This window comes from Aethina tumida, chromosome 1 (genome assembly GCF_024364675.1).
Source record: "Aethina tumida isolate Nest 87 chromosome 1, icAetTumi1.1, whole genome shotgun sequence".
NCBI lineage: Eukaryota > Metazoa > Arthropoda > Insecta > Coleoptera > Nitidulidae > Aethina > Aethina tumida.
In genome coordinates this window covers 15,131,884-15,157,290 of record NC_065435.1, presented here as the reverse complement: position 1 = coordinate 15,157,290, position 25,407 = coordinate 15,131,884, and the positions used below count along the sequence as shown (strand labels likewise).

Genomic DNA, 25,407 nt, shown 5'->3' with positions numbered 1-25,407 from the left:
AGAAAGTAATGGAGGTCAAAGGATTGCATTACCTTAAAAAGTAATATTCATGCATGTATTGTGACAAATGATAAAAATAATTATAATACTAAATGACTTTTGAAAAATGCTAATTAAAACACTATATAATCAATATGTTTATCATAGAAAACCTTTATTTAGGTGCCAACCTCGTGCGAAATTCTCACCACAAACACACAAAGAATGAGTAATGCTAAAACAAATAATGAGGTGTTACTAATTTAATGATAAATGGTGCATTTTTATGGAATATGCAGTAATAAATTCAGTGTTATTTGTTGATTTATGACACATAAAATAATGCACAATGAAAAAATAATTTTACGCAGTTTCAAGGAACGAGAGAATGAGGTCTAATTGGAAGTAAGAAATAAAAAACACATAAATTACACTAAATTGATTTTCATAGCTTATTACGCAAGATGTTGTAGGTCGTATGAACGTAAGTTAACAATGCAATGAAATTTTCCATATGAAAATAGCAAAATGGTAATGCGTGTGACGTTATGCAACTGCAATTACACGTCATTTATCTTTGCACTAAAAATTCAATTTTTCATCTCATTACAATATTTATAAATGCTGTGAATAATAAATTTTGTTTTATTAATTATTGTATTAATGTATGTGTCATGGAAATTTTCACCTTCTCTAACGTCTGAAAAACTATCTGCTGAATTGAAAACCAAAATCAAAAATTCAGTTTAATATGTGTATAATTCCAGAATAAGTTACTACGTAATATTGAAAGAATTTGAAACTAAGCCTAATAGATGATATTCCATTACTCAATATTCAAACCTAGTAGCAGTACACAACTGGCTTAATAATTTGAAATGAATTATATGTATGACTCATGGATGTAAAACATAATTTAAATTACTTCATATCAAAGTGATCCGAAAATTGTACGTTACATAATTAAGCATCAATTTGCGTCGTACGTACTTACGCAAAAATCTTATAATAAAGTTTAAATAATTATTTTTTAAAACTTTTAGAAATATAAATTTTTGTTCTAGCCTTAAGTACCTGAAAAAGTAATTTATGTTTTTGCTTCATGATTTTTTCAGCACTTTTGTTTTAAACTGTATTTATTATTTTATATTGACCTTTTAAACTATTTTAATGGTTCAAAAATGGTGTAAATTTACTCATCGTCCTGAAACCTGTACCAGCGAAGAAATTAAGCATTATCTCCTGTAAAATTCTCTTAAAACAGGTTTAAAAACAGGAATCAACCATGAAGAAGAGGCTTCATCAAATGAGCCATTTGTTGATCGAATTGTTACATACGACTAAAAATGAACTGATTACGACATTTCTTGTTGGTCTGGACAATGAGTTGAAGCTGATAACTAGTGGAAAAGTATTTAACCACGGAAGATTTTAATGACTGTATGGTGAGCTGCACATTCCAAGAGGTTAAACGACCAATGCAATTGTCAACTGCTCACACATTGACAAAAATTCATAGAGACTTACTCAAAAAGGAGTTTCTTTGAAGCCTCAAAATGTTAAATGGGAAGTTCTACCTCATCTAGATATTTCTATGACAATTATGTATTTTTGTCATGTCCAATTTTTTTAATAACTGATCTGCGAAGAGGAAGTCAAATAAATTGAGGTTTATCTTTTCTTCATCTGCAAGAACCTAACATTTTTTCCCTCAATTATAATGATAATTATTTTGAAGAAAATTATGTTATTTTAAGTTACACGAAAAAAACATAAATTCTCTGGCAATATTTAATAAATTAAGTTTTTATACAGGGTGTCCCTGAAAGGTTTGTACCAGGGGAACACCCTATATATGTGCCCCACCAAAAAATACCAAATTGCTGGACGTTCATGACGGTAAAATAGTTAAATAAAACAAAAATTCATTTGTTTAACATGTATTCAAACAATTAAATTCACAAGTACATTTTACATTAAATACAGTCTGATTTCTATTTACGATGTGTTGTAAAGGCACATGTTTTGTATATACGGAAATAATTTTTGTTTATCTAGTTACTAGATTGTTTAAAATTGGTGTTCTGATTTTTTTATGTACCTATACGAAAAAAAAAATCTAATATTCATCACATCTTGGTTAAAAATTTCTTACATCCAAACTTTCAACACAACTCTATCATTCTATAATTTAACCAAATACAAAAAAAAAAGAAAACAAAACTCTATTCAAACTAAAATTCTGACTGACTAAGTTCAAATAATATATTATAGTAATTGAACAAATATGGCAACATTTCCAATAATAATAAACTAAACTATATCGGTACTTAGGATAAGTTACAGTTAAATTGTAGGTAATAAATAAAGTATATTATTTACATTTGCTGCCGATAAAACGTATTCAACAATCTTTGACTGTCACAAATTCTTTTACACAGAATTCTGCTTCGAAAACTCGAATTCGATTGACTTTTTACTGCGGATTTCCCATACCCACAGTGATTCACCGTTTATACAGCCTCTTACATTCAATGCTCATAAATAATTCCCATAAAATCACTTTGTGATTATAGTAAATAATATTTAATTAAAAATATTATTATCATATAAGTGAATATCTTTATGGTACACAGCCTATCTCATTTTTTTTAAGACTAGAATAGATACTCTTAATGGCGATCTGGCGATTTAGATGCGGCGACATGAGAACTTCAAAATAAATGTCTTTGGTCTCCCGTCACACGTAAACAAAAAACATTACACACTACAACCCTGCGCGACCTCATCGCTCGACTGCTGACTCCAACGTATCTGATGATTGTTGTTGTTTGTTTTCAGGCTCTGTTCGAGTTCCAAAAGCTGGCCCATAAAGTTTAAGTTCGGCGATATTATGGGTCTTGCCTCTTTCACCTTCTTGTACGCCTCCACCATCGACATCTGTTTATACTTCATTATGTAGGCTATGGCTATTGTCGCACTTCGAGATACGCCGGCCTGGCAATGCACCAACACGCTGGTACCGCTTTTCCTTGCCTCTTCTGCAACAAAAGAAAAACGCATTTAGCTTTATTTATTCTAGTGATTGAAATGCGTTCGGCCTTAACGAGCCTCATGAATTTTTATTAAAAACAAACGCACAATAAAACCTTAAATCAAACAATTATGCTAATAAGAATGTTCAATTAATAAGACGCTCGCCTATTGCGTTGTATAATGCTCTTTCAATTGTCTGTAATTTAACGTCGACCTACATGTAAAACTACATGCATTTAATACCACTTATCAAAATTATTGACACAAATACTACAGTATGGCCCATCCCCATAAAATTTGTATATTTTGTCCGACAAACTCTTTTTTTCATTGTAAAGCATGGAAATGTGTATTAATAGACAAAATTTCACGATTTTTGGCCCAAAACTGAAACGTATAGGGTAATTTTTGGGGTATTAATATTTAAGAAATCATACTAGCAATTTTTTTATAGCAAATCTGTATTAAGCAACCCCCTGAAATGGATATGTCCGATTTTGACACTATTTTTTTCCATTGTAAAGTATGAAAATGTGTATTTATAGACAAATTTTTACATTTTTTGACCCAAAACTGAAACATACAGGGTAATTTTTGGGGTATGAAAATTGAAGAAATCATACTATTTTTATACCAAGTCTGGATTAAGCACTCCATGAAATGAGTATGTATATACTAAATTTATTGTATAAATTTATTAAAATAAAATGTATATTCATAATTTTGTGGAAAAAATAAAAATTATATTCTTTTTTTGGATTTATCTTAGTAATCAAATAGTCTTTAGAATAAACTGTCAAGAATAGTGCAAATTATCTTATTTCTATACAATAGTGGAAGATTATACTAACAAATTTTATTTACTTCTGGACTGGTATCCACTGTTTTATTCAATTTATCTTCCTCAATTGTTCTGGGGCTATTTTCCCATTTGATTCTACCACGAACAAAAATTTGAGTTTTAAGAGTATTAGTACAAGTATAGAATAAGTAGAGTATAAGTATAGCATAAATATAGCATAAGTATAATATAAGTATAGTATAAGTATAGTATAAGTATAGTATAAGTATAGTATAAGTATAGTATAAGTATAGTATAAGTATAGAATAAGTATAAGTGTAGTATAAGTATTGAATAAGTATAGTATTATTAGTATAAAAATTCAAATATTGTTTAAAAAATACGATAATTTTGTGCTAATTTTGATAGTTTATTCCACAGATTACTGAATTAAAAAAATAAATTCATAAGAATACGATTTTTAGTTTTTCCATAAAATTAAGAATGTGAATAATTTTTTTATGAAATTTGATATATACCCCTTTCAGGAGATGCTTAATCCAGTGGTGTAGTTATATTTATTATAAAAAATTGTTGAATGATTTCTTCAATTTTCATACCCAAAAAATTACACTGTAGATTTTGGTTTTGGGCCAAAAACGTGACATTTTGTCTATAAGTAAATATTTTAATGCTTTTCATTGGAAAAAAGTCAAAATCGGACAAAAAAATACAATTTTTTGGGGGTGTCCCGCTTTTAAATGCCTCACTGTATAAAGCATATAATTGATCAGCTTTTAGATATATTTGTGCAGCACAATTATTAACAGTGTAAATTTTGCATGGACGTCATCACATTTGTAATAATAAAAATAAGCGGAAAATTTGTGTACTGATGTAATAAAATATCCACAATTTTATACTAAATACGAATTCCTTATCTGCCACACAAAACCGCTGAATTACTAAATGGAAAGTTGCTGATTATCTCATAATTGCAGATGAAGTTTGCGCTAATTACCAACCGACAGCGTGCCCCAAATAATATCGAAGCACTTTAGACGCTCGAGTGAAAACCCAATCGCAGGTCAATAAAAAAAATGAAAGGAAGACCAAACCACGTAAAAATGGTTGCATATCGACGCGCCGTTTTCTCAGCACCATCTAAAAATAAGAAGTGACTTGATTATTTTGGTGTCGGTCGCATCTAAAAATAATTTGGGGTTGAAACCTTGGGTCGAAATATAAACGACGGCTGTAACTGTTCTCAAATTAAAATCAACAAGCCTGAGAGAGGGAAACTATGAGTCACACGAACTAAATCTGTATACTGACGTTGTGCGTTATTTTAAATCTACATTTATAGCCTCCTTTGATTTTATGGATAAGTGTTGCGCTTCAACTAAATGCATTAATTATGTAATGCACAATTAATCGAGTCGCTCGGAAATTTTTGGGGTAACGAACTTAATGTTTTAGCTCATTCACAAACAACCGAAAAGACTGATGGCTCAGCACTCCTGTTAACAACACTGCATATACATAACGGAAATGGTTTAATCTATAATTTGATATTCAGCAATAATCGCATGTGTGCTACTTGTTGATTCATTCAAAAAAAAAAAATGAAAAGCCGTTGGAACACGAGGGGTAGGTACTTTTAACAACTGGCCGATGACTAATATCGGGAACGATATGGTTTGGTAATCATAAAACCAGGGGGTTCGAGAAAGGCGGGCTTTTCGTTATACCGGTGCATTCGGATTTCTTCCCGTTCAATGGCCCTCGAACAATGCTGCGATGAGTAATATGCTGACTCAAAACTGTTGACAAGGACGTTTTACTAAACCATTCATAAGAACGTTACGGACCCAGTAGCGTCTCGTGTCGAAGAGATGACGCCATTTTTTTTATTTATAAACAATTTCTTTAATTTATTAATTCGTAAAAAATTTGGTACTACCTATTGTTAGAGGTGCCACAAGAAATAAATAAAAATACTAATATGTCTTAAAGACACGATTGGAATTAACCAAAATTATTATTGAAACAATGAATTTAGACATGACCTTATGTTTATATGATTATATACATAAAGAGAATAGATTTAATCCCCTTTAAGATATAAAGCTGGTTATAAATTTACTTTAAATAATATTTAAAGTGAACCACAAAAAAGTTGAAACAATGATTTGGGAAATTACCCACATTATTGTTTCAAATTGTTTTCTTCAAGACATCAAATATAATTAGAACTTAAATAAATTGTTAAGTAAATTTACAGTATAAACATTTCAAACTCTTAAAAAATAACGTGATAACGTTACCTTGCTTTTAAACAAATTTTTATCACACGTGCTGGAAGACTTAAATTTAATGACTGAATATCTTAAAATTATGATCTTTGAATATAAATTTGTTTCCATAACATTGCGTATGTCATATTGAAGAATATTGTTCAATAAAATTTTTAACTTGAATCACAAACAAATAATAATTCTTTGAACAATTAATTAGCTAATTATTATCACATTTAAACAAATTTTCATCATAGAATAATTAAACTTGTTAATTTAGTGTTTAAACCTTTGTAAATAAATTAAGTGACTTGATGTAATTTAACTTCAGACACTTTTACTTCTAAATTTTGTTCAACATACCTATATGTCATATGTAAATATACTGTTGAATAAAATTGCAGTACATCCCTAACTTGAATCAGAAATAAATTTCAAGTAATAATTATTAAATTAATAAATTAGTAATCACAGTAATAACACCAAGAAAATCATTATCACATTTAAACAATTTTTGATCACATATGCTGGAATAATTAAATCTGGTGATTTAATGTTTAAAAATTACGATCTTTGTATGTAAATTATGTGGCTAAATGTAATTTCACTTCAGACATTTCTATTTCCAAATTTTATTCAAGATACCATATGTTATATGCAAATAAATTGTTGTGTAAAATTGCAGTTCATTTCTAACTTGAACCACAAAAAAATTTCAAATAGTTCCTTAATTGATAAATTAGTAATAACACCAAGGAAATCATTAGTGTATTTAAACAAATTTTGATCACAAGTGCTGGAATAATTAAATTTAATGATTTAGTTTTTAAAATTAACGACCTTTGTAAATAAATTAAGTGACTAGATGTAATTTAACTTCAGACACTATTTCTAAATTTTGTTCATCAGACCATATGCCATATGGCAATATATCCCTAACTTGAATCAGAAATAAATTTCAAATAATAATTATTAAATTAATAAATTAGTAATCACAGTAATAACACCAAGAAAATCATTATCACATATAAACAATTTTTGATCACATGTGCTAGAATACTTAAATCTGATGATTTAATGCTTAAAAATTACGATCTTTGTCCATAAATTAAGCGACTAGATGTAATTACACTTTTATTTCCAAATTTTGTTCAAGATATCATATGTTATATGCCAACTTTGATCATCAGTGCTAGAATATTTAAAATCTAATGATTTAATAGTTAAAATTACGATTTTTGTATGTAAATTAGATGATTAAAAATAATTTCAATTTAGAAAATTTTGTTTCTAAAATTTGTTAAATACTCAAGTATTTAAACAAATTTTATGGCATGTGCTAGGTGACTTAATCTGGTGATTTAAAATGATCTCTGTATGTAAATCTGTGATTAATGTAAATCTAGTGATTAAATGTAATTTCACTGTAAATACATCATGTTTTCTAAATTTTGTCTATTATTGTTTGCAAAATAAGATAACTGGGTAATATAATTTTACATTCTAATAAAACACTAAGTTTTAAATGTACGTCCTCTAAATTCAAATAAATATAATCACTTTTTTAAAATATTCTTCAATATATCCCAATAATAAAATTCTTTTGACTAGAAAATTGCTGTATTTAAACAAATTTTTGCCAGGTGTGTCAGAATCTGAAGATTTAACGTATGAAACAACGTAAATTTAGATTTTTTTTGTTATTTTTTAATTTAATTATAAATAAAAGAGTAAAAATGAAATATTAGTGCGCCTCTGGTCATCATATAACCATGAGTCGGCTCCGTTGTATACAAGCTTTCTCTTGGATTTGTATCACATTGAAATCTTATTTTCCTGTATACTTTGGCGATTTCGACACAGACAATCTTTGTGGTATGTAAACTCTAAAATTAGGCAGTTAAATATTTACAATCCATTCAAATTTTAACAGATGCATTACGACATTAGCTAACGCAAGAACGTCACAATTTCCTAATCAAAGTACCAAACTATATATATAAATAATAAGTATTATATTTATGGTACTGTACCACTACGTACGTATCAAGTTACTCGTTAAATCCCAAAACAGAAATTCCTTAAAACGTCTTCTAAGATATAAAGAATGCATGAATCACTGGGTACTTAAAGTAAAACGACGTGTATAGTAAAACAGGTGTGGAATAACACCGAATCCACGGTATCTGAACGCATATAAATCAATATCTTACTAAATGACGCACTGAAGGACGCGGACTTAATGATTTATCTTAAATCAAAACAAAAGAAAACTTTTAACTACCTTAACATGACTCACGGTATTCCTGTATGTATTTATATATATATAAAAAAAATCATAACCTCGTTTCGAACAGGAAGAGACATTTTCATATCGTTCTTTGGTCGTTTTATTTTGCGCAAGCAGATTTTGTACGACCTCCATATATGTATAATTCCATACACGTGTATATTGTAAAGGCGAATAAGTTTTGATTATCGTAATTGCTTTCTGTGGAGCAATTCTGAAGCGGTTTGTCTTAAGGAAGACCCACAATGTGGTGATGGAATACAGGTAGAAAAACAAGTCTTGGTACCACGAGTCGGATTTGAGTTTCTCCCAACTAGGTCCCAAAACAATTTTATTAGGTGCGCTTATAATTGTTTGTCCTACAAACTTTTTATACAAACAATCATATATCACACACATGCGCACGATTAATTAACTAGGAAATTGGTCTATCTAAACACATGTAGCAAACTCTTGATAACTCTCATTTTAATTGCTGTTTAAATGTCGATTGTGGTGGCCATTACTAACTTTTTTTCAGCGATTAAAATAAAACAATGGCAAATAAATGTTTTGTATGGTGTGACGATAAAAAGATAGTAAGTGGCATATCGTAAATGTCTGCAGCAAAAGCCCGGTTCATTTAGATAGTACGGCACAATCGCCGAATGACTCAAAAGTTATTAAGGCACGCCGTCAATCGGCACAGCCACAACAACCGTAGTAAAACGGGCAACTCACCGATGAATTCAAAAGCTTCCTCGAAATACTGTTTAAGGTTCTGATGTCCGGAATCGGTGGCCGGTATCTGTTTGTAGGTGATGCCGCACTCTTCGTGATAGCCGGGCAGTTGGGATGTGACGTTCAACACGCACGTGGTGCCCAGGCCCTTCAGACAAGACAGGTCGGCGGCGTCTTTGCTGTTGCCGAGGTAGAGGAACGGAAGCAGCTTCGATGCCGGATAGGAGTCCACATCTGCCAAGGCCGGACACGAGGCAGATGCGGACAAACCTCGCGACAGTCCGCTGACCAGGGCGTCTTCGCACAGTTCCTTGTGCTTTCGGTGGAACTCCCGGTGGCCTCCTGGAACAAAACAACGGACACATGTTAGAGAACGGCGACCAACAGATGGGGGAGCCAGGATGTGGGTACAATATGCGTCGCACATTTTTACCTGTGCATTTGAACGTTTAGTTTGACCTGGATCGGAAGGGTTACACCTGGAGTGCGATGACTCAAAAGCGGCGTTTTGTAAAATTTGGTTAATGCACCGTAATAGCTTAACCGCAGTTAATTAACAAGCAATTACAATTAAGTATTCGTTCGTGTTTATACTTCTTAACGACACTGTTTATATGCATTGTTACAATTATTACGTCGTTACGTCTGAGATGATTCAATTTATTGTTATGGGAAAGACGGAGTTAATGAATCAATTTCATGAAAACATTCTTCTGTAATTACACATGCCGGAATTGTGCAGGAGAATCCCTATGAGTCAAAACGTCACGGAGCTGTTCTCCGTGCTAATTGTTTATGTTTGTCAATGCAACTTGGTGATAACACTTTTTTTTATGTCGGCGTAAAGTACAAAATAATTTTGACCGTTGACGCCAGCGGCGAGTTCAAGGGGAAGATCGATGACTAATATTTTGGTTTAAACCCCGGACACATTTTTATTAGGTACACTAGTCATACCCTCATCTTAAACCAACATGACTCATCTGTGTTAAACATTGTGCGTGGCATTATCCCTTGCACAATTAGGGTTGATGTCCATGAATCACTGTGCTTATTCAAATAGATCTTTCGTTATTATGATGGCATAGGAAGTGAGTCAAAAAAAATTTATTTATAATGCTAATTAACTGAATCTCTTTTAAAGCAACTGTGACCTAATGAAATGTTTGGCACGTGTGACCGATTCGATAACACCAATTGTCACTTCTTCCAGATATTGCGTCGGAATTAGTCACCAATATGTGATTCAGACAGGGTGAACATTTTCCATTTTCGACGGTTTACGAAATCGTGTGATTCATTTTCTCCCATTTTCCCAAGCATCGTACATTGTACTCAATTAAAAACACAGATAATATTACTCATCATTGAGATAGGGAAATACAATGTACGGAGAGGCGTCTGGATTTGTCATTATATAAATAATGCCTTTCTAGATTAGATTTCACAGGTTACAAATTATTTGTATCAACAATGAGCAATTAACAGAAAAAATACAGGAGCGGAACTTTTCAACTTTATTTACTTTAGATAATGATAGTAAGGGGGACATTTAAAAACCGGATTTTGATAAAATTGGCGCCAAAAATAAATTAACAGGTTTTGACTTAAATGAATTAGAAAAAAATACTGCGATGACAAACAACAATCATGGATCATAAAATTGGTACTTCAGACAGAATGAAGCTGAGCTTTAACTGAGAAGAAAATGAACAACATAATTTTATCATATAACGACAAAATAAGGGATTGGAACGTCAAAATAATATTTTTGATAAAATCAACTGAATTCTTGAACGATTTGGGCAGTACTGTACTTGGGTCACCAATCAAACCCTTAAATAAATTATTGATTTAAATTAAACTAACTTCAAAATTAATACAAAAACAATCAAGGACTACAAAGTGAGGTAAAATCAAAATTGGTACTTCAGACAGAATCTGGGCCTTACTTGAGAACAAATTATTATTACATTGCAGGTATTACAACAACAAAATAATGCATTAGAACGTCGCAATAACATTTATGATAAAATCATAACTGGGTTGTTGATAAATTTAGACAGTACAGTACTTGGGTCACAAGTCAAAAAAATCCCTAAATATTTAAGACCTTAATTAAACCAGTTAGTTTAAGTTAGACCAATTTATTGAAGCAACACTAAATAAAATAGCAAAGTACTTCGGCAGTACTTGGGTGACACCAGAAACAGTGAGTAAACTAACACGAAATATTTGTTTAGAAAGTGACTTACTTGTGGAAGACTGCATGGGAACGAATCTAAGCACCAGACAAGTATTTGGCCTTTTAATCCTCATGTTCGTCAAGTGGTACCGAACACTAACAGATGTAAACAAAACCACGTAGTATGGCACACCAAGTCGCAAAACACGGGGATCGAACTGAACGGAATGGAATTTACAGGATACAGAATACACTCGGTAAATGAGTATACACAAGTCTGCTATGGCACACGGTCACCCGTCCGGTGGTGGGGGGAATGATTCATACCGAGTCCAAGTCCGATTGATGTTGAATCCTGCGTCACAGCGATCCGAAGGACGTTCGCGAAATCCCCCTTTGCACAAATTACGATTTCTTGTTGTTTTTAGCTTTTTTTCTCTCTTGACTAATTATGGACGGTAAACAAAACGACGGCTGGATTATTCCCGAGTGGTGTGTATGTGTGTGTCTGTGCAATGGCCATTATCTCAGATACGGCAACGAATCTGATTCATGGATGTGACAAACAAAATTCGCTTCCTATTTGCCCAATCACGACTGTTGTTGCAATTAATGTGATTGATACAATTGTTTCGTACGTAAATCGATTTGCTCTCGCTTTCGATTTGTGGTACCTAAATTGGACGTAGGAAATGGCAAAAGTAATAAACCGTGGCTAATATTAACTTACAGTTTTTACTGCTATTTGTAAGTCACCAAGGGGTGGCCCAAATTGGTTTCAGAGGTCAATTTTTATAAATCCTCGATTGACTCATCTTGATATATCTGATATCAGACAAATTTCTAGAAAAGTTTTTGACAAACTAATTTATTAAATATATATATTACGAATTTTCTGATTTTAGTGATCTTCATACGTTGTTATTTAAAGATCAAACACTTTAATACATTTTTTTATAAATCTTCAATAATATTTCGTATAAATTATTTTAAATAATGTAAAATTATTAATATCAACACAGTACAAACATTTTTGTAGAACTTAACGAAATATATGATAAACATTAGATAAATAATCAATATTACTAATTTATTTTAAATATTTTATAGTATATTAAATTATCGATAATAAAGATATAATGATATTTATGGTCATATTTATTCTATCGTCATAATAGCTTATGACTTAAAGTATAATCTAAGTATTAAATATCATCAGCTTAACAAAAAATTGTTATAATCCTTTTATTGACTGATATTTTAATATAACTGTTCACTGAAAAACTTGATTTTCTTCCATATTTTAAAGATAATTTCATTTGTTTTCATAATTCTAAAGTTGGTAACTTGTTGTTATTGTCTATATTCCTTAGACGACAGTATTAAATATCATCAACTTAACAAAAAATCATTATAATCTTCTTTTTCTCACATTTTAAAGATAAATTCATTTATTTTCATAATTCTAAAGTTCGTAACTTGTTGTTATTACCTAAATTATATAGTCCACTGTATTATATAATCATCAATTTAACAAAAAATCGTTATAATTGTCCTTTTAATTGATATTTTAACATATTATAACTACTCACTGAACAGTTTAATTTTTTTCTAGTATTTTAAAGATAAATTCATGTGTGTCTATTCTAAAGGTGGTAATTTTTTGTTATTGTCTATATTCTAGAGACGACAGTATTAAACATCATAAACTTAACAAAAAATTGTTATAATCGTTCTTTTGATTGATATTTTAACATATTATAACTACTCTCTGAAAAGCTTGATTTTTTTCCTATATTTTAGAGATAAATTCATCATTACATAATTCTATCTTTTTGTTATTGTCTAAATTCCATAGACGACAGTATTAAATATCATCAACTTAAGAAAAAATCGTTATAATCTTCTTTGTGATTGATATTTTAACATATTATAACTACTCACTGAAAAGCTTGATTTTTTCCCACATTTTAAAGATAAATTCATTTGTGTCTCCATAATTCTAAAGATTGTAACTTCTTGTTATTGTCTATATTCCATAGACGACAGTATTATAAATCATCTTAACATATATTGATATTTTAACACATTACTGAAAACATTTTTTATATATTAAAGATAAATTAACTTTTGTTTCCATAATTCTAAAGGAATCATTTTTATGTTATTGTCTATATTCCATAGACGACAGCATTAAATATCATGAACTTGTAATCCCCCATTTAATTGATATTTTAACATATAATTACAACATACAGAAAAGCTTCATTGTTTCCCATATTTTACAGATAAATTCAATTGTGATTTTCATAATTCTAAAGATGATAACTTTTTGTAATTGTCTATATTCTATAGACGATTACATATCACTAAACTGAACAAAAAAAAACCTTTTTTTATTAATATATTTTAACACATAACTACACAAGATAATTTCAAATGGTGCTTTCCATAATTCCAAAGGTAACAATTGTTTTAGTTTTAGTACACATGCACATACATAACCTATTGTTTTTTAGAGATACTCAAGAAAAAGTGCCTTATCTGTAAGTGTCGAGTTAAAAGAAAGTACTTTGATTTATAAATATAATTTTAATTATGATAGCATACATTTTAAATGTCTTATCTGAATAAAATTTATTAAATAATAATTTTAATGTATATCATAGAGACAAAAAATACACATTTCTAAATTAGACTGAGATAACAAAATTAATTGTCTAATAATAAGTAAATAAGCAATTCTTACGATATGGCAATTTATTTTCAAAATTCTCTTTGTACAATAATCATGTCAAGGAAGTATAATAAATGCGTTTGTCCATTTTTGTTTAACCAATGCGATGACTTACATCCATTAACACATTTTAATTGTTAAGTAGCAGTGATTCACTTCGTGTACTCCCAAAATACTATTGGGAATCTACATATTTTACCACGTTTTATGACACAATGATATGGAAATTATGGAAATAAACAAGGAAATTTCTAGTCATTTTAAAACCTTTTTAGTTAGTCATTGGTGTATATGAAACATGCAAATTTCGTCAAAGCAGGCCGAAACGGAAGAATAAATAAATAAACGATAGGTTATCAACACAATACAATTTCCGTTACTCAACTGAATCACCGAATCCAAAAGTTTTAATTATATATTTTTTTAAATTTTTTAGTGTATAAAATTTATGGTGCTATTAACTATTTTATTAACCCATTTAATAAATTTAGATAAAAGATGATACAAGCAAATTCGTAGCCCAAAAAGAATTCCAATAATAAAACATGCCCACAGCAACCTTTACATCCTTCTACGTATGATTCATTTAAAAAAATATGTGTACGTTAATTCTTTGAACACAAACAGAATGACACCTCTATTTATATTTTAGGTGCACCGAGAAAAGGCTTATTAAATCAATCACGCAATTAATTTTCGGAGAAATTATTAATAAACCACTCAAAAGGAAAACAATTATTATTAGGCAATGTTGTGTATGTGTGTTTTAAATGTCACGGTGTTCATTTTTCAAGGAAATTGTTGACCAACACACTAAAAAAAATAAACTAATAAAATTTTAACTGAACCATGTTAGTATTTATTTATTATTTGAAATACTACATGAATATTTATTGTGGGCAAATTAATAATTTGTGACATATTTTACTGAAATAATTAATACAAAAAATCACTGTAAAATGGGCTTCCTAAAGGTCTGTACAGAATTCTACCACCAATTTTCTTATGTTACCTAAGGACTAAAACAAGAGGAAAAAATCAATTTTCAAACAAATTATCAATGATTAATTATAACTTAGTCAAACACCATATCTACCCACATTAATATTAATATGGAAACAATTAAAAAAATCGAAGAAATCATAATTGAAATCATCTCGACATGTGTTAGGTGAAGGTCTCGATGGAATAAGGAAATTGAAATTAAAACGGGAATTGCAGACCTATTACTAATTTATAACGAAGCAATTTTCTCAAACCTCAAATAAACATTAGCGAGAAGAGCAGGTCAGTTCCCTGAAAAATGATGCATGACTAAATATTTTTACCATATTTCAGCGAGCGCATGAAAATGTTTCCCATTCTTTTCAATGAGTAATACGCAACCAATTAAAATGTTTTCACACAAAATTTATTTATTAATTAGTCATGTGTACAACATAGGTGTAGTGATAGTTGTAATTTGACCATATGTCGGGTTAAGACCTTTGATAATTATAATTTCGTGTGAGTCATGGCTGATAACAATTCGGGACATCGATATCTGGTTTACGCGGTTTATGTGTACACGTGTGATAATAACATAAATATGTGTGTTATACCACAAGTTATTTTTTTACGGAAAGATAACCAGAGTTGAAATTAATTAGTATCCAAAATTGGGGAAAGGGGATTGAAACATAATCGTTGGAACGTCTAGAAATCAACAAGAATCATTATCTGTGTTCATACAATGTGCCATTCATCAATATTCTGTATTTAAAACTTGTGTATCAACTAAAACATTAATTACCCGAAGTGACATCAACATATGTTCCCTTACTTCTTTCATTGATCGTATGGCCTCACATTGATAAGCAACGCAACGTTAGATATCAGAAATTGTGACTGTTTAGGCGTGTTACAAGAAACACAAGACAAGAGATAACACAACATGGTACCAAATAATGATTTACACCAGCTAAATATATCACAAATCGATAAACATGCGAAATCCCCTATAAAGCTTAATTTGTTCACCAAATCAAAAGTTTTCGCTGCATGAAATTTGCAAAAAAGTTCCTTAGTAATGTGACATTGACAAAGGACATGTCTTCGTCACCATTCGTCTTACTGGAGGTTGTGTTTTATAAAACTTTCTCACTAACATGATGGTTATTAAAACTAAATATTTACTTTAATAATTACAATACTTTACAGGTTTTGAACACAAATTTTCTAGGGTAAAATTTTCTGTTAAATTCCTGTTAATATACAGGGTATCTCCGAAAGATCTATACAGAATTCAACCACCAATTTTCGAGGTGAAAATAAATTGATTCACCTTATCTCAAAGTTAAGTTAATAATTTATTTTCATTATATTTTCATATTCAGTTAATATTCACATAAATGTAAAGTCACATATTTGTCTGTACAAATTGTGTTTTTGTGAAAATTTGCTCTAATTTTTATTAAATTATAGAGGAAATATAGAGGAACATTTTAAATTATTGTATAACTATGGGAAACTGAATGTAAGAATACAATCATCCTTTAGACTTTTTCTATATTTTACAACTTTCAGCATTGAAAAACATATAATACGACCAACAAAAAATATTTCCCAACTTAGTGGCATAGAGGGCTCTTTTGCTAATATTTTGAGGCAATAGACATAAATCTAAGATCAGGATTCAATAAAAACAGTCGATTAACCGAAAAAGTTTATAGTGCTTTTTACTCATTTACTATAACTGAAATTATATCAAATAAAACTTTTTTCCCTCCTTTTTTACTTTTTACTGGCTTTTATTTTCAATTTAAAAATTCAGTAGAAGAAAATAATGTCAGTTAAGTTCACTGTTTATACTCAGGAAAGTGTGTGTGCTGATATTTTTTGTACTCATCAAATCCTCGTATAACTGTACAGCAATAATCACCTAACATGTGCCCTTTTGAATAATCTTGATATCTTATTTCCATTGTAATTATGGCTCCTATAAATTAATAGAATTTTAATCTATATGGGAATGTGAGAAAGGTATTTTTAAAGCTTTAAATTATGGTAGTTTTAAAGGTAATAAATTCCTAACAATTCTTACTTAATTTCTGACTCTTCTGTTTCCGAAAAATTCTTAAACAACAGCCTTAAATGACAACCAAGATTGTGAGTCATTTCTGTACAAATTCGTCATCTTTCTACTTAGGATTTAAGGGTCTTTTAATGAACGTTTTTTAATGTTTTATAAAGATAATTTCAGGAAAATGGTGATAAGATAGTGAAATGTAGGACTACTCACATCTAAAGTCAGTCAGTTTTTTAATAGGTTAAAATTAACAAGTAGAAGATTCAAGACAATTCGATTTGCCTGGATAATTAAATTCACCTTATTCATCATTTCCAGCTGTTATAAATCAGAAGGAAATCTATATGGGAGTGTAAGAAACGTATTTTTAAGGACCTAAATCGTTTTAAAGGTAATAAATTCTTAACAATTCTTTCTTAATTTTCAATTCTTCTGTTTCCAAAAAATTATGAGTCATTTTCATTGAATTTATACACAAATTAGTCATCTATCTGTATCAGCTTACCTCAGGATTTAAGTAAGGGCTTTTAAACAAATATTCTTTAATGTAAGCTTTGTTTCTAAAATGTTTTCTGTAATTATTAATACTTAAAAGATAGAAAATGTGCAATAGGATACGAAAAATTACTTTTTTATATTCAATTATTCATAATTCCAGATCTTCCATAGTTAGGGAGTCACATGGTTTAAAATATTCCTATGTTTTTTCCACAACTTAATGAAAATCAAACTAAAATATCATAAAAAATACCATTTTTATAGATCAAAATGTACAGCAATTGTCAAAATATGTGTTATTTCGAATTCTGCAAAGAATTTTACTGCTGAAAAGTGTAAATTAGTGTCTTTAATCACAGTTCTAGAGTTCGCAACTACAGAATATATAATTTACTTCCTCCAGAACCCAGAAACTTAAAACTGTCACGTTTATTCTGGTCTCATGTTTTGTGCAGCTAAGGTATATTCTTTCCAACAGGAATCAGCAGGATATAATGTGACTCAACCATAAACATAACGCAATGAACTTAATTAACAGTTTAACACGTTTTCAGTTGGCTTTAATCTAATTCATGTCATTTTTTTTATACCTTCACGCAGGATGTACGAATTACAAAATGCATGAATGGCACTCGGTTACTGGGAAAACATGAATTGAAACTTCATCTGAAACAATCATTGAACTAGACGCGGCCGTTCCGTTAATGAGCGTAATTCAGCAATTGATTCATCCTCCCTTCATTCACAACGCGGCGCGTGATTGCGTAAAAATTTCTAAACTAATAAATACACTAACAATTTTTGTTTGTTTCATAAAACCGAAGGGAAAAATAAGTAAAACGCACATTTACCTGAAACTTAAACGATATTTAATTGGAACTAAAATACTTCAAATAATTGACTTTAGGTTTTTTACTGCAAGGCAACTAAAAATCAATTTACAATCTAAATATTAATGTTTGGCGCATATTTAACAATAAAATAATAAACGGTGTTGTTATGCAAAGGCAACATTTCCGATTTATTTACTGTTTCACTGAATAAATAGGTCAATTTCTCCAGTATTGATTTCAAGCAATTTTGACAGTCGGTGGCCAAATGTCAACTCTATAATTCGTTGCTTGTTTCCGAACTATTTTGTTTAACTCCCCCGATACGAATGAATAATAAATAAGTTCTTGTGCGGCAATGGTAATTGCATTATTGACATTTAAACAAATTCGGACACGTAAACAACGTAGTGGCAGCCTTTGTTTTGTATTTTTTATTAGTAGGTGACTGATTCGCTTCAAAATTGGATTAACTCTATATTTAAAGCGTTTTACATATGTATAAGGTGTATTAGTCATGAGCTGGACGACAAAAACAAGATCGTGGCAGTTTCCCAAGAGCAAAGGGATCTGACCTAAGAATTGTATAAATAAAATGTATGCGTCAAAAATGAGTCTGTATATTAAACTTGTTTTGCGTCTTGCCATTTAGTTATATAAAAATTCGTCATTGTTTTGTTTACATTCTAAACAATCACAAGATTTATCACGACCGTTAATGCAACTATTATTATATTATTATTTTAGTAAATCAAGTAATAATTCAATTTTAATTGACCAAAAACTATTTAATGTGAAAATTGATTAATACCACAACCAATATTTTATCTAATAAAATTTAATTGTTATTTATATGAACGCTGATGTGACAATGGCAAATCATATCACAATATGAAATCATCAATCAGAATAATTTAAAGAGATATGTGTTTTCAAATTTTAAAAATAAACATGACTGTTCCAAAACGTGTTGGGAGTTTTAACCATCAATTTGCACATAAATCATTATTGAATAAGTGACAATTTATATTTAATTTGCTATGTACATTTTCCATGATATTTTAAAACAATGTCAACGTATTAGTACGTCTTCATTTTTATGTCCTCGCCTTAAATAATTTTCATTTTAAATTATCATCTCTATTTTATCTTCATCGTTTATTAAAAATTAAAGCACAGTGGTATGAATTAAATATTATCCGGGGATTTTTAAGTAAAATGCATTTATTTTTAGGTTTTCTAAAAACAGCTAACGAATTTACACAGTTGCCATGAAAAATTGTATTAAAATGTTTTCAATTATATTAAATTTAAATATATAATAAAATTTCTGTAGTTTTTAGATTAGATTATATCATTAATAATTTTTAGGTGTATTGAGTTTTTTTAGAAAATAGTTAAAAACTAACAAGAATTAGACAATTTTAATAAAAAAATGTATAAAGGTGCTTTTTATAAGACTAAATTTAAATATATAGTCGTATTCTTGTAGTTTTGTTTGTTTGCTTAAAAGTTATTTATGAAATAATCTAATCCAAAACTACAGAAATAATATTTAAATTCTGTCTTCATAAAACCCCTTTACACAGTTTATTATTAAAATTGTGTGAATCTTGTTGGTTGGTTTCAACTGGAGTAATTTTTTGTGTATTTTAGGTAAGATTTTTTAATTTTTCATCCATATTTAAAAACTACAACTTAAAATAGACAAATAAGTACTCCAGTTGAAACTAACCAACAAGAATTACACAATTTAAAAAAAAAAACTGTGAAAAGTTGTTTTTTATAAGACTAAATTTAAACATATAATCGTATGTCGGTTGTTTTGAATTAGATTATTTCGTAAATATTTTTTTAAGAAATTTTTTTTTAATTTTTAGACAAACAATTTTTTAAAAAACATCATATACTTAAAAGTTATTTATGAAATAATCTAATGCAAAACTACAGAAATACGACTACATATTTAAATTCAGATTTCATGAAAACCCCTTTACACAGTTTTTTATTAAAATTGTGTAATTCTTAGTACTTTTTTGTGTCTTTTAGGTAAGAATTTTTAATTTTTCATCCATTTTTAAAATACACAAAAAAGTACTCCAGTTGAAACTAACTGACAAGAATTACACAATTTAAAAAAAAAAACACTGTGAAAAGTTGTTTTTTATAAGACTAAATTTAAATTTATAATCGTATTCTTCTGGATTAGATTTGGAAACAGATTATTTCAGAAATAACTTTTAAGTAGCTGAGGATTTTTAGAAAACGATTAAAAAGTTTAAAACTCCAACTCTGAATACACAGAGAAAATACTTCAGTTCAAACCAGCCAAAAACTGTATAAAAAGGTTTTTAATAAGATTTAATTTAAATAAGTAATCGTATTTCTGCACTTTTTGAATTATATTTGGTAGATTGGACTTCGTAGGCATAGAAACAATTATAAAATAGCCCAAAGTTTTTTAAAATATTGTAATTATCGTTGTAAATGATAAAAATTTATTGATGGTGAAGTACTACTGACTCGTCACATCGAAATGCGTCATAAATAATAATAAATGATTGTTTAAAAATTACCGAATGTTAAAAAATAAAATAAAAAGTTAATAGTAACTTTTGTACTAACTAAATTTAGTTGAATTGCCTGATGAAAGGTGCTGATGTAACCTGGTTTTCAAGGAATTTACAGACGCAATCTACTAAAGAGTATAATAGAAAATATATTTTTTAATTCATATATTTAAAATTTAACTTCTATATTTTTCAGATTCTTCCACTGTTTCCAAAATAGTGGAAAAAATGTGAAGAAAATAAAGAACAAGCAAATTTTTGTACAGGAAAAAGTCATCGTCAATAAATGTAATAAAATGATTTTTTTTTTACTTGTCATTTTTTTTTTTCGACGTATGTATAAACCACAAACAAATATTATCTTGTTTGTTAATCAGTAAGAAAAAAAATCTCAAATAAACCGATAAATTCAATAATAAATCAGGTTAGGGGAACAAGGAAAAAGGGTTTAATAATAGAATTTTTAAGTTGGCAAAATTTTTGGCAGAGGCACCGCTGTGCATCTTTAGATATTTTCAAATTGAAATGTTTTCATCAGTCGTTTATAAATAGAGGAAAACAAAAGCGGCGTCGTGACTCACCGACAAGCAGAGACGGTTCCTTCTGGTCCTCGACAAGGGACGTGAATACAAGAAGCAAAGGCTGATTGATCCCTTCTTTGTCACACGTACAGTCATCGTATATGATCACTTCGCGGAAACAACGTTTTTTAAGCACTTCCTTGCCTTTGGGGGTGGTGGCGAGGTCGGCGAGCGTGGCCTTGCCCTGTTGCAGTCTTCTTCTGTTAAAGCGGTCCGTACAATTAACGTTGATGGCGCCGTGTATGTGATTCGTGTTATAGTTTATGAACGGCCTGGTGTCGATGATGATGAACGGTGAGCCTTTGGTGTTGTGTTCGATCTTCGCCTTCAGATCGTCGGAGCCTAAGGTCTTGATGTTGTTCAGGACCCAGTTCTTCTTGATGGTGCCGCTGTCGCCGCACGGGCTGGTGGGCAAACTTTGGCTCGTGCTGGTCTCCAGTTTGAATCTTTTTGGCGGGCTCGACGGCGAATGTGAGGTCGGCGTCGACGGACCGGGTTCGCTGATGCTACGATCGAGAGGTAACTTCAGACCTTCGCGTGTCCGACTGCTTTCGAGACAAACTGACATGGTTGCTCCTCGGGTAACCGCGTCACAATCTATATCTGGAATGCCACGAGAAAACTAGTGTTAGTGCCAAGTGCTGTTGCTCCCTACTCTTGGCGTTTTAGAGGCAAAATCAACCGTCATCGTACCCCCTTATCATCCCCATAAACACCGATGATGATTCATCGATACATATATAATTTTTTTTTTTTTTCACTCAGTGATTCTCGAACAATGAGTTTCGCAATGTTACTGATAATTACCAGATAATCCACAATTAAAAACAAACCAAAAAGTTCAAATATATTAAACTTAAATCACACAATTTGTTATACATAGTTTAAAAGGAAAGACACGCAATGTGCTCGAGGATATTTGCATAAAATGACTCATCAGCAGTTCGAAAATTGCTGCGACAAATATGCTTTACAAAAAAAACATCACTTATTGATTACATATTGGACTGATATTTAAATGAAAGCAACGTTTTCCTAACCATTAATAAGCCAAAATGTAAAATCTGGTACACAGCTAAACTGTGACAGTTGTAATCACGAGCCAGTGTAAAATATAAACAAACCCGTATACTATTGATTTTGTGAAAGTTCGAATATCTAATAAACCAGCTTTTCATAAATGTACATGTATTTATTTATTGGAAATTTATATACAGTGTGGCCTATTTGACCTACAAAATTTGTATTCTTTGTCCAATTTTGACAAACATTTTTTTCAATTGTAAAGCATGAAAATATGTACTTGTAGACAAAATGTCTCGTTTCTTGACCCAAAACCAAAGCCTACAGGGCAATTTTTATGCATGAAAATTGAAGAAATCATAGTAGCAATTTTTTTATGGCAAATCTAACTACACCACTGGATTAAGCACCCCCTGAAATGGGTATATACTAAATTTCATAAAAAAATATGCACATTCATAATTAAAAATCATGTTCTTTTTATGAATTTATTTTTTTTTAATTAAGTAGTCTATGGAATAAACTGTCAAAAACAGCACAAATTATAGTATTTTTTAACAACATTATAATATTATACTAATAATACTATATTTATACTAATAAAACTCAAACTGGGTGAATTGGTAGAAGTAAATTGGTATATACCAATTTCAGCAAGTGCTTACTTAATGTAGTGGTGTAGATTTGCTATAAAAATTTGTTAGAGGGATTTCTTCAATTTTCCTGTTCTTAAAATTGCCCTGTAGGTTTTGGTTTTATGCCAAAAAATATGACATTTTGTCTACAAGTACACATTTTCATGCTTTACAAATGGAAAAGAAGTTTGCCACACTGTATAGATAGTAAGTAAGTAAGTTAATTTTTATTTGTTTACAAAAGTTATCTGAATAATCAGTCATATATTAATAAAATTAATTTCTAGAAATTACTTATGATTTCTTAATAATAATAATAGTAATACTCGTATATTTTTGTCTAATCATTGTCATTCTAAAAATAATTAATTAACAGCATTGTCATCGTGATAAAATATCTCCAGGTGTTGTTTTAAATTTTAACAAAAACAGAGTTAAAAGTAATGAATTAACAAATTTTATTATCGATCAAATTACTTAAAATTTGCCTTTTAAACCAAACGTCTTCTACAAGTAACTAACTGAACGATGTACTAGAGTTCCGTATCTATTTTAAAGATAAGATACACAAGATGAATCATATATTTTACTTACCTCCTTCAACAATTGATCATATTGTGTGTGTACAAATTTTTCTTAGTAAATTATGAATTACATGAATACAACAAGTGTACGAATACATAAATTTTATTAATATCGTCCTTCATAGGAACTGTTGAATTGATAATACTATCAGTAAGAATTGAGGTCTTGACTGACATCCTGTATAATTAACCGAGACATTTTTTTAAAAATCATAACAGCGCCAAAAATCTGAACGTAACATTAACATCCATATAGGTTTAATGATCGTTTATTCTTGATGTCACCGTTTACATTTGGTATTTTAATCTATGACAAATTCATTTTGGATACACTGAATATAAATTAGATATTTAAAGGACACATTCGTGTTGTATTTAATTCCGGACGATCCGTACGAGAAATCACAGAGTGTTTGGGCAATAAGTTAAATGGGAACAGGCACGGAAATGAATCAAAATATTAAAAACTCACCAAATTAAAAATAATGCGTCAGGTAATCCAAATTATTAACAGGTACGTACGAACATAATACTTAAAATATTAGGAACTGCACATATTTTGTCACTTAACATTTTTTTAAAACCGATACAAAAAAGGACAAATATTTATTTAAATCTTATCTTTTCCATGATAAGTGTCGCGGGTTTTTTAAAGCAGAGTTATAGATACTATATACCCACTGAACGCAGTTCTATTAGATTTTGTATATGAGTCATAAGTACGAAACCATTGAGTTCTGTGTAGAAAACAGGCGATTCTCATTGGTCAAGCAACACGATGTTTAGCTGTCGTGCGTCTGCGCGGTCACATTCATGATGACTAATGCTCTGTATTATACAAACTGTGCGGGGTTGCCGTTGCTACTACGTTTTTTCACAATGGGAGAATTAAACTTTATTATATTAATTTATTACTTGACATTTCTACTAAACAACAGCTATTAAATCTTTAATTAATTTACATTACAAGTTTGTAAAATTTTAAAAATGTTTTATTTAGACAAAAACTAGTTACATAAGGACTCAGAACACGGATGGAATAATAATTTGTGCCTAAATTTAATAAGGAAAGGGCATAAATCAGTGAGTATACTAACAATAATTATACCCAGCACTTTTGTATAATTTGAACAACACATGAATGTGTGGTAATTTTTATAAATGACAAAACAAATTTGTGCCAATATATGCCGTTTTTTCTTCTAACTTTAAAATGAATAAACTTCTACAATGTAGTTAAAATGCAAAAATTGCCTTTTGTTTCCACTATAATTAACAATATACAAAAATTACTGAGTATTCTCACCTTTAGTATAAAGAAATCGGTAACATTTACTAATAATCTACATTCAAAGTTCGTTTCCGGGACATCTAGAACAAGTCAAGCTAATTAACTAATATTTTTATTTTTTCTTACCCCCAAGACAATTATAAGAATGTGCTTTTATTACGTTTAAAATTTTATTATGAAGCATTTTATATTCTTATTCTAGTTTCATCACTTTTCATAGAATGACTGTAATAAGTGTATATATATCTATGTACACGTGCATATATACGTTAGAAAAATGATCACGTGGTGCTGATTAGAATT

At 29.8% G+C, this 25,407-nt stretch overlaps 1 protein-coding gene across 1 annotated transcript; it reads right to left on the bottom strand.

Moving 5' to 3' along the window:
- Positions 1–1,903: 1,903 nt before the first annotated feature.
- LOC109605183 (dual specificity protein phosphatase 10) lies at positions 1,904–24,523 on the bottom strand. The gene is made up of 4 exons (XM_020021783.2): positions 24,286–24,523; positions 21,572–22,174; positions 9,104–9,445; positions 1,904–3,020 (listed from the first exon to the last, which is right to left on the bottom strand). Exons 2-4 carry the CDS (start codon positions 22,137–22,139, stop codon positions 2,740–2,742), a joined length of 1,191 nt encoding a protein of 396 aa, XP_019877342.1. The 5' UTR covers positions 22,140–22,174; positions 24,286–24,523; the 3' UTR covers positions 1,904–2,739.
- Positions 24,524–25,407: the final 884 nt, after the last annotated feature.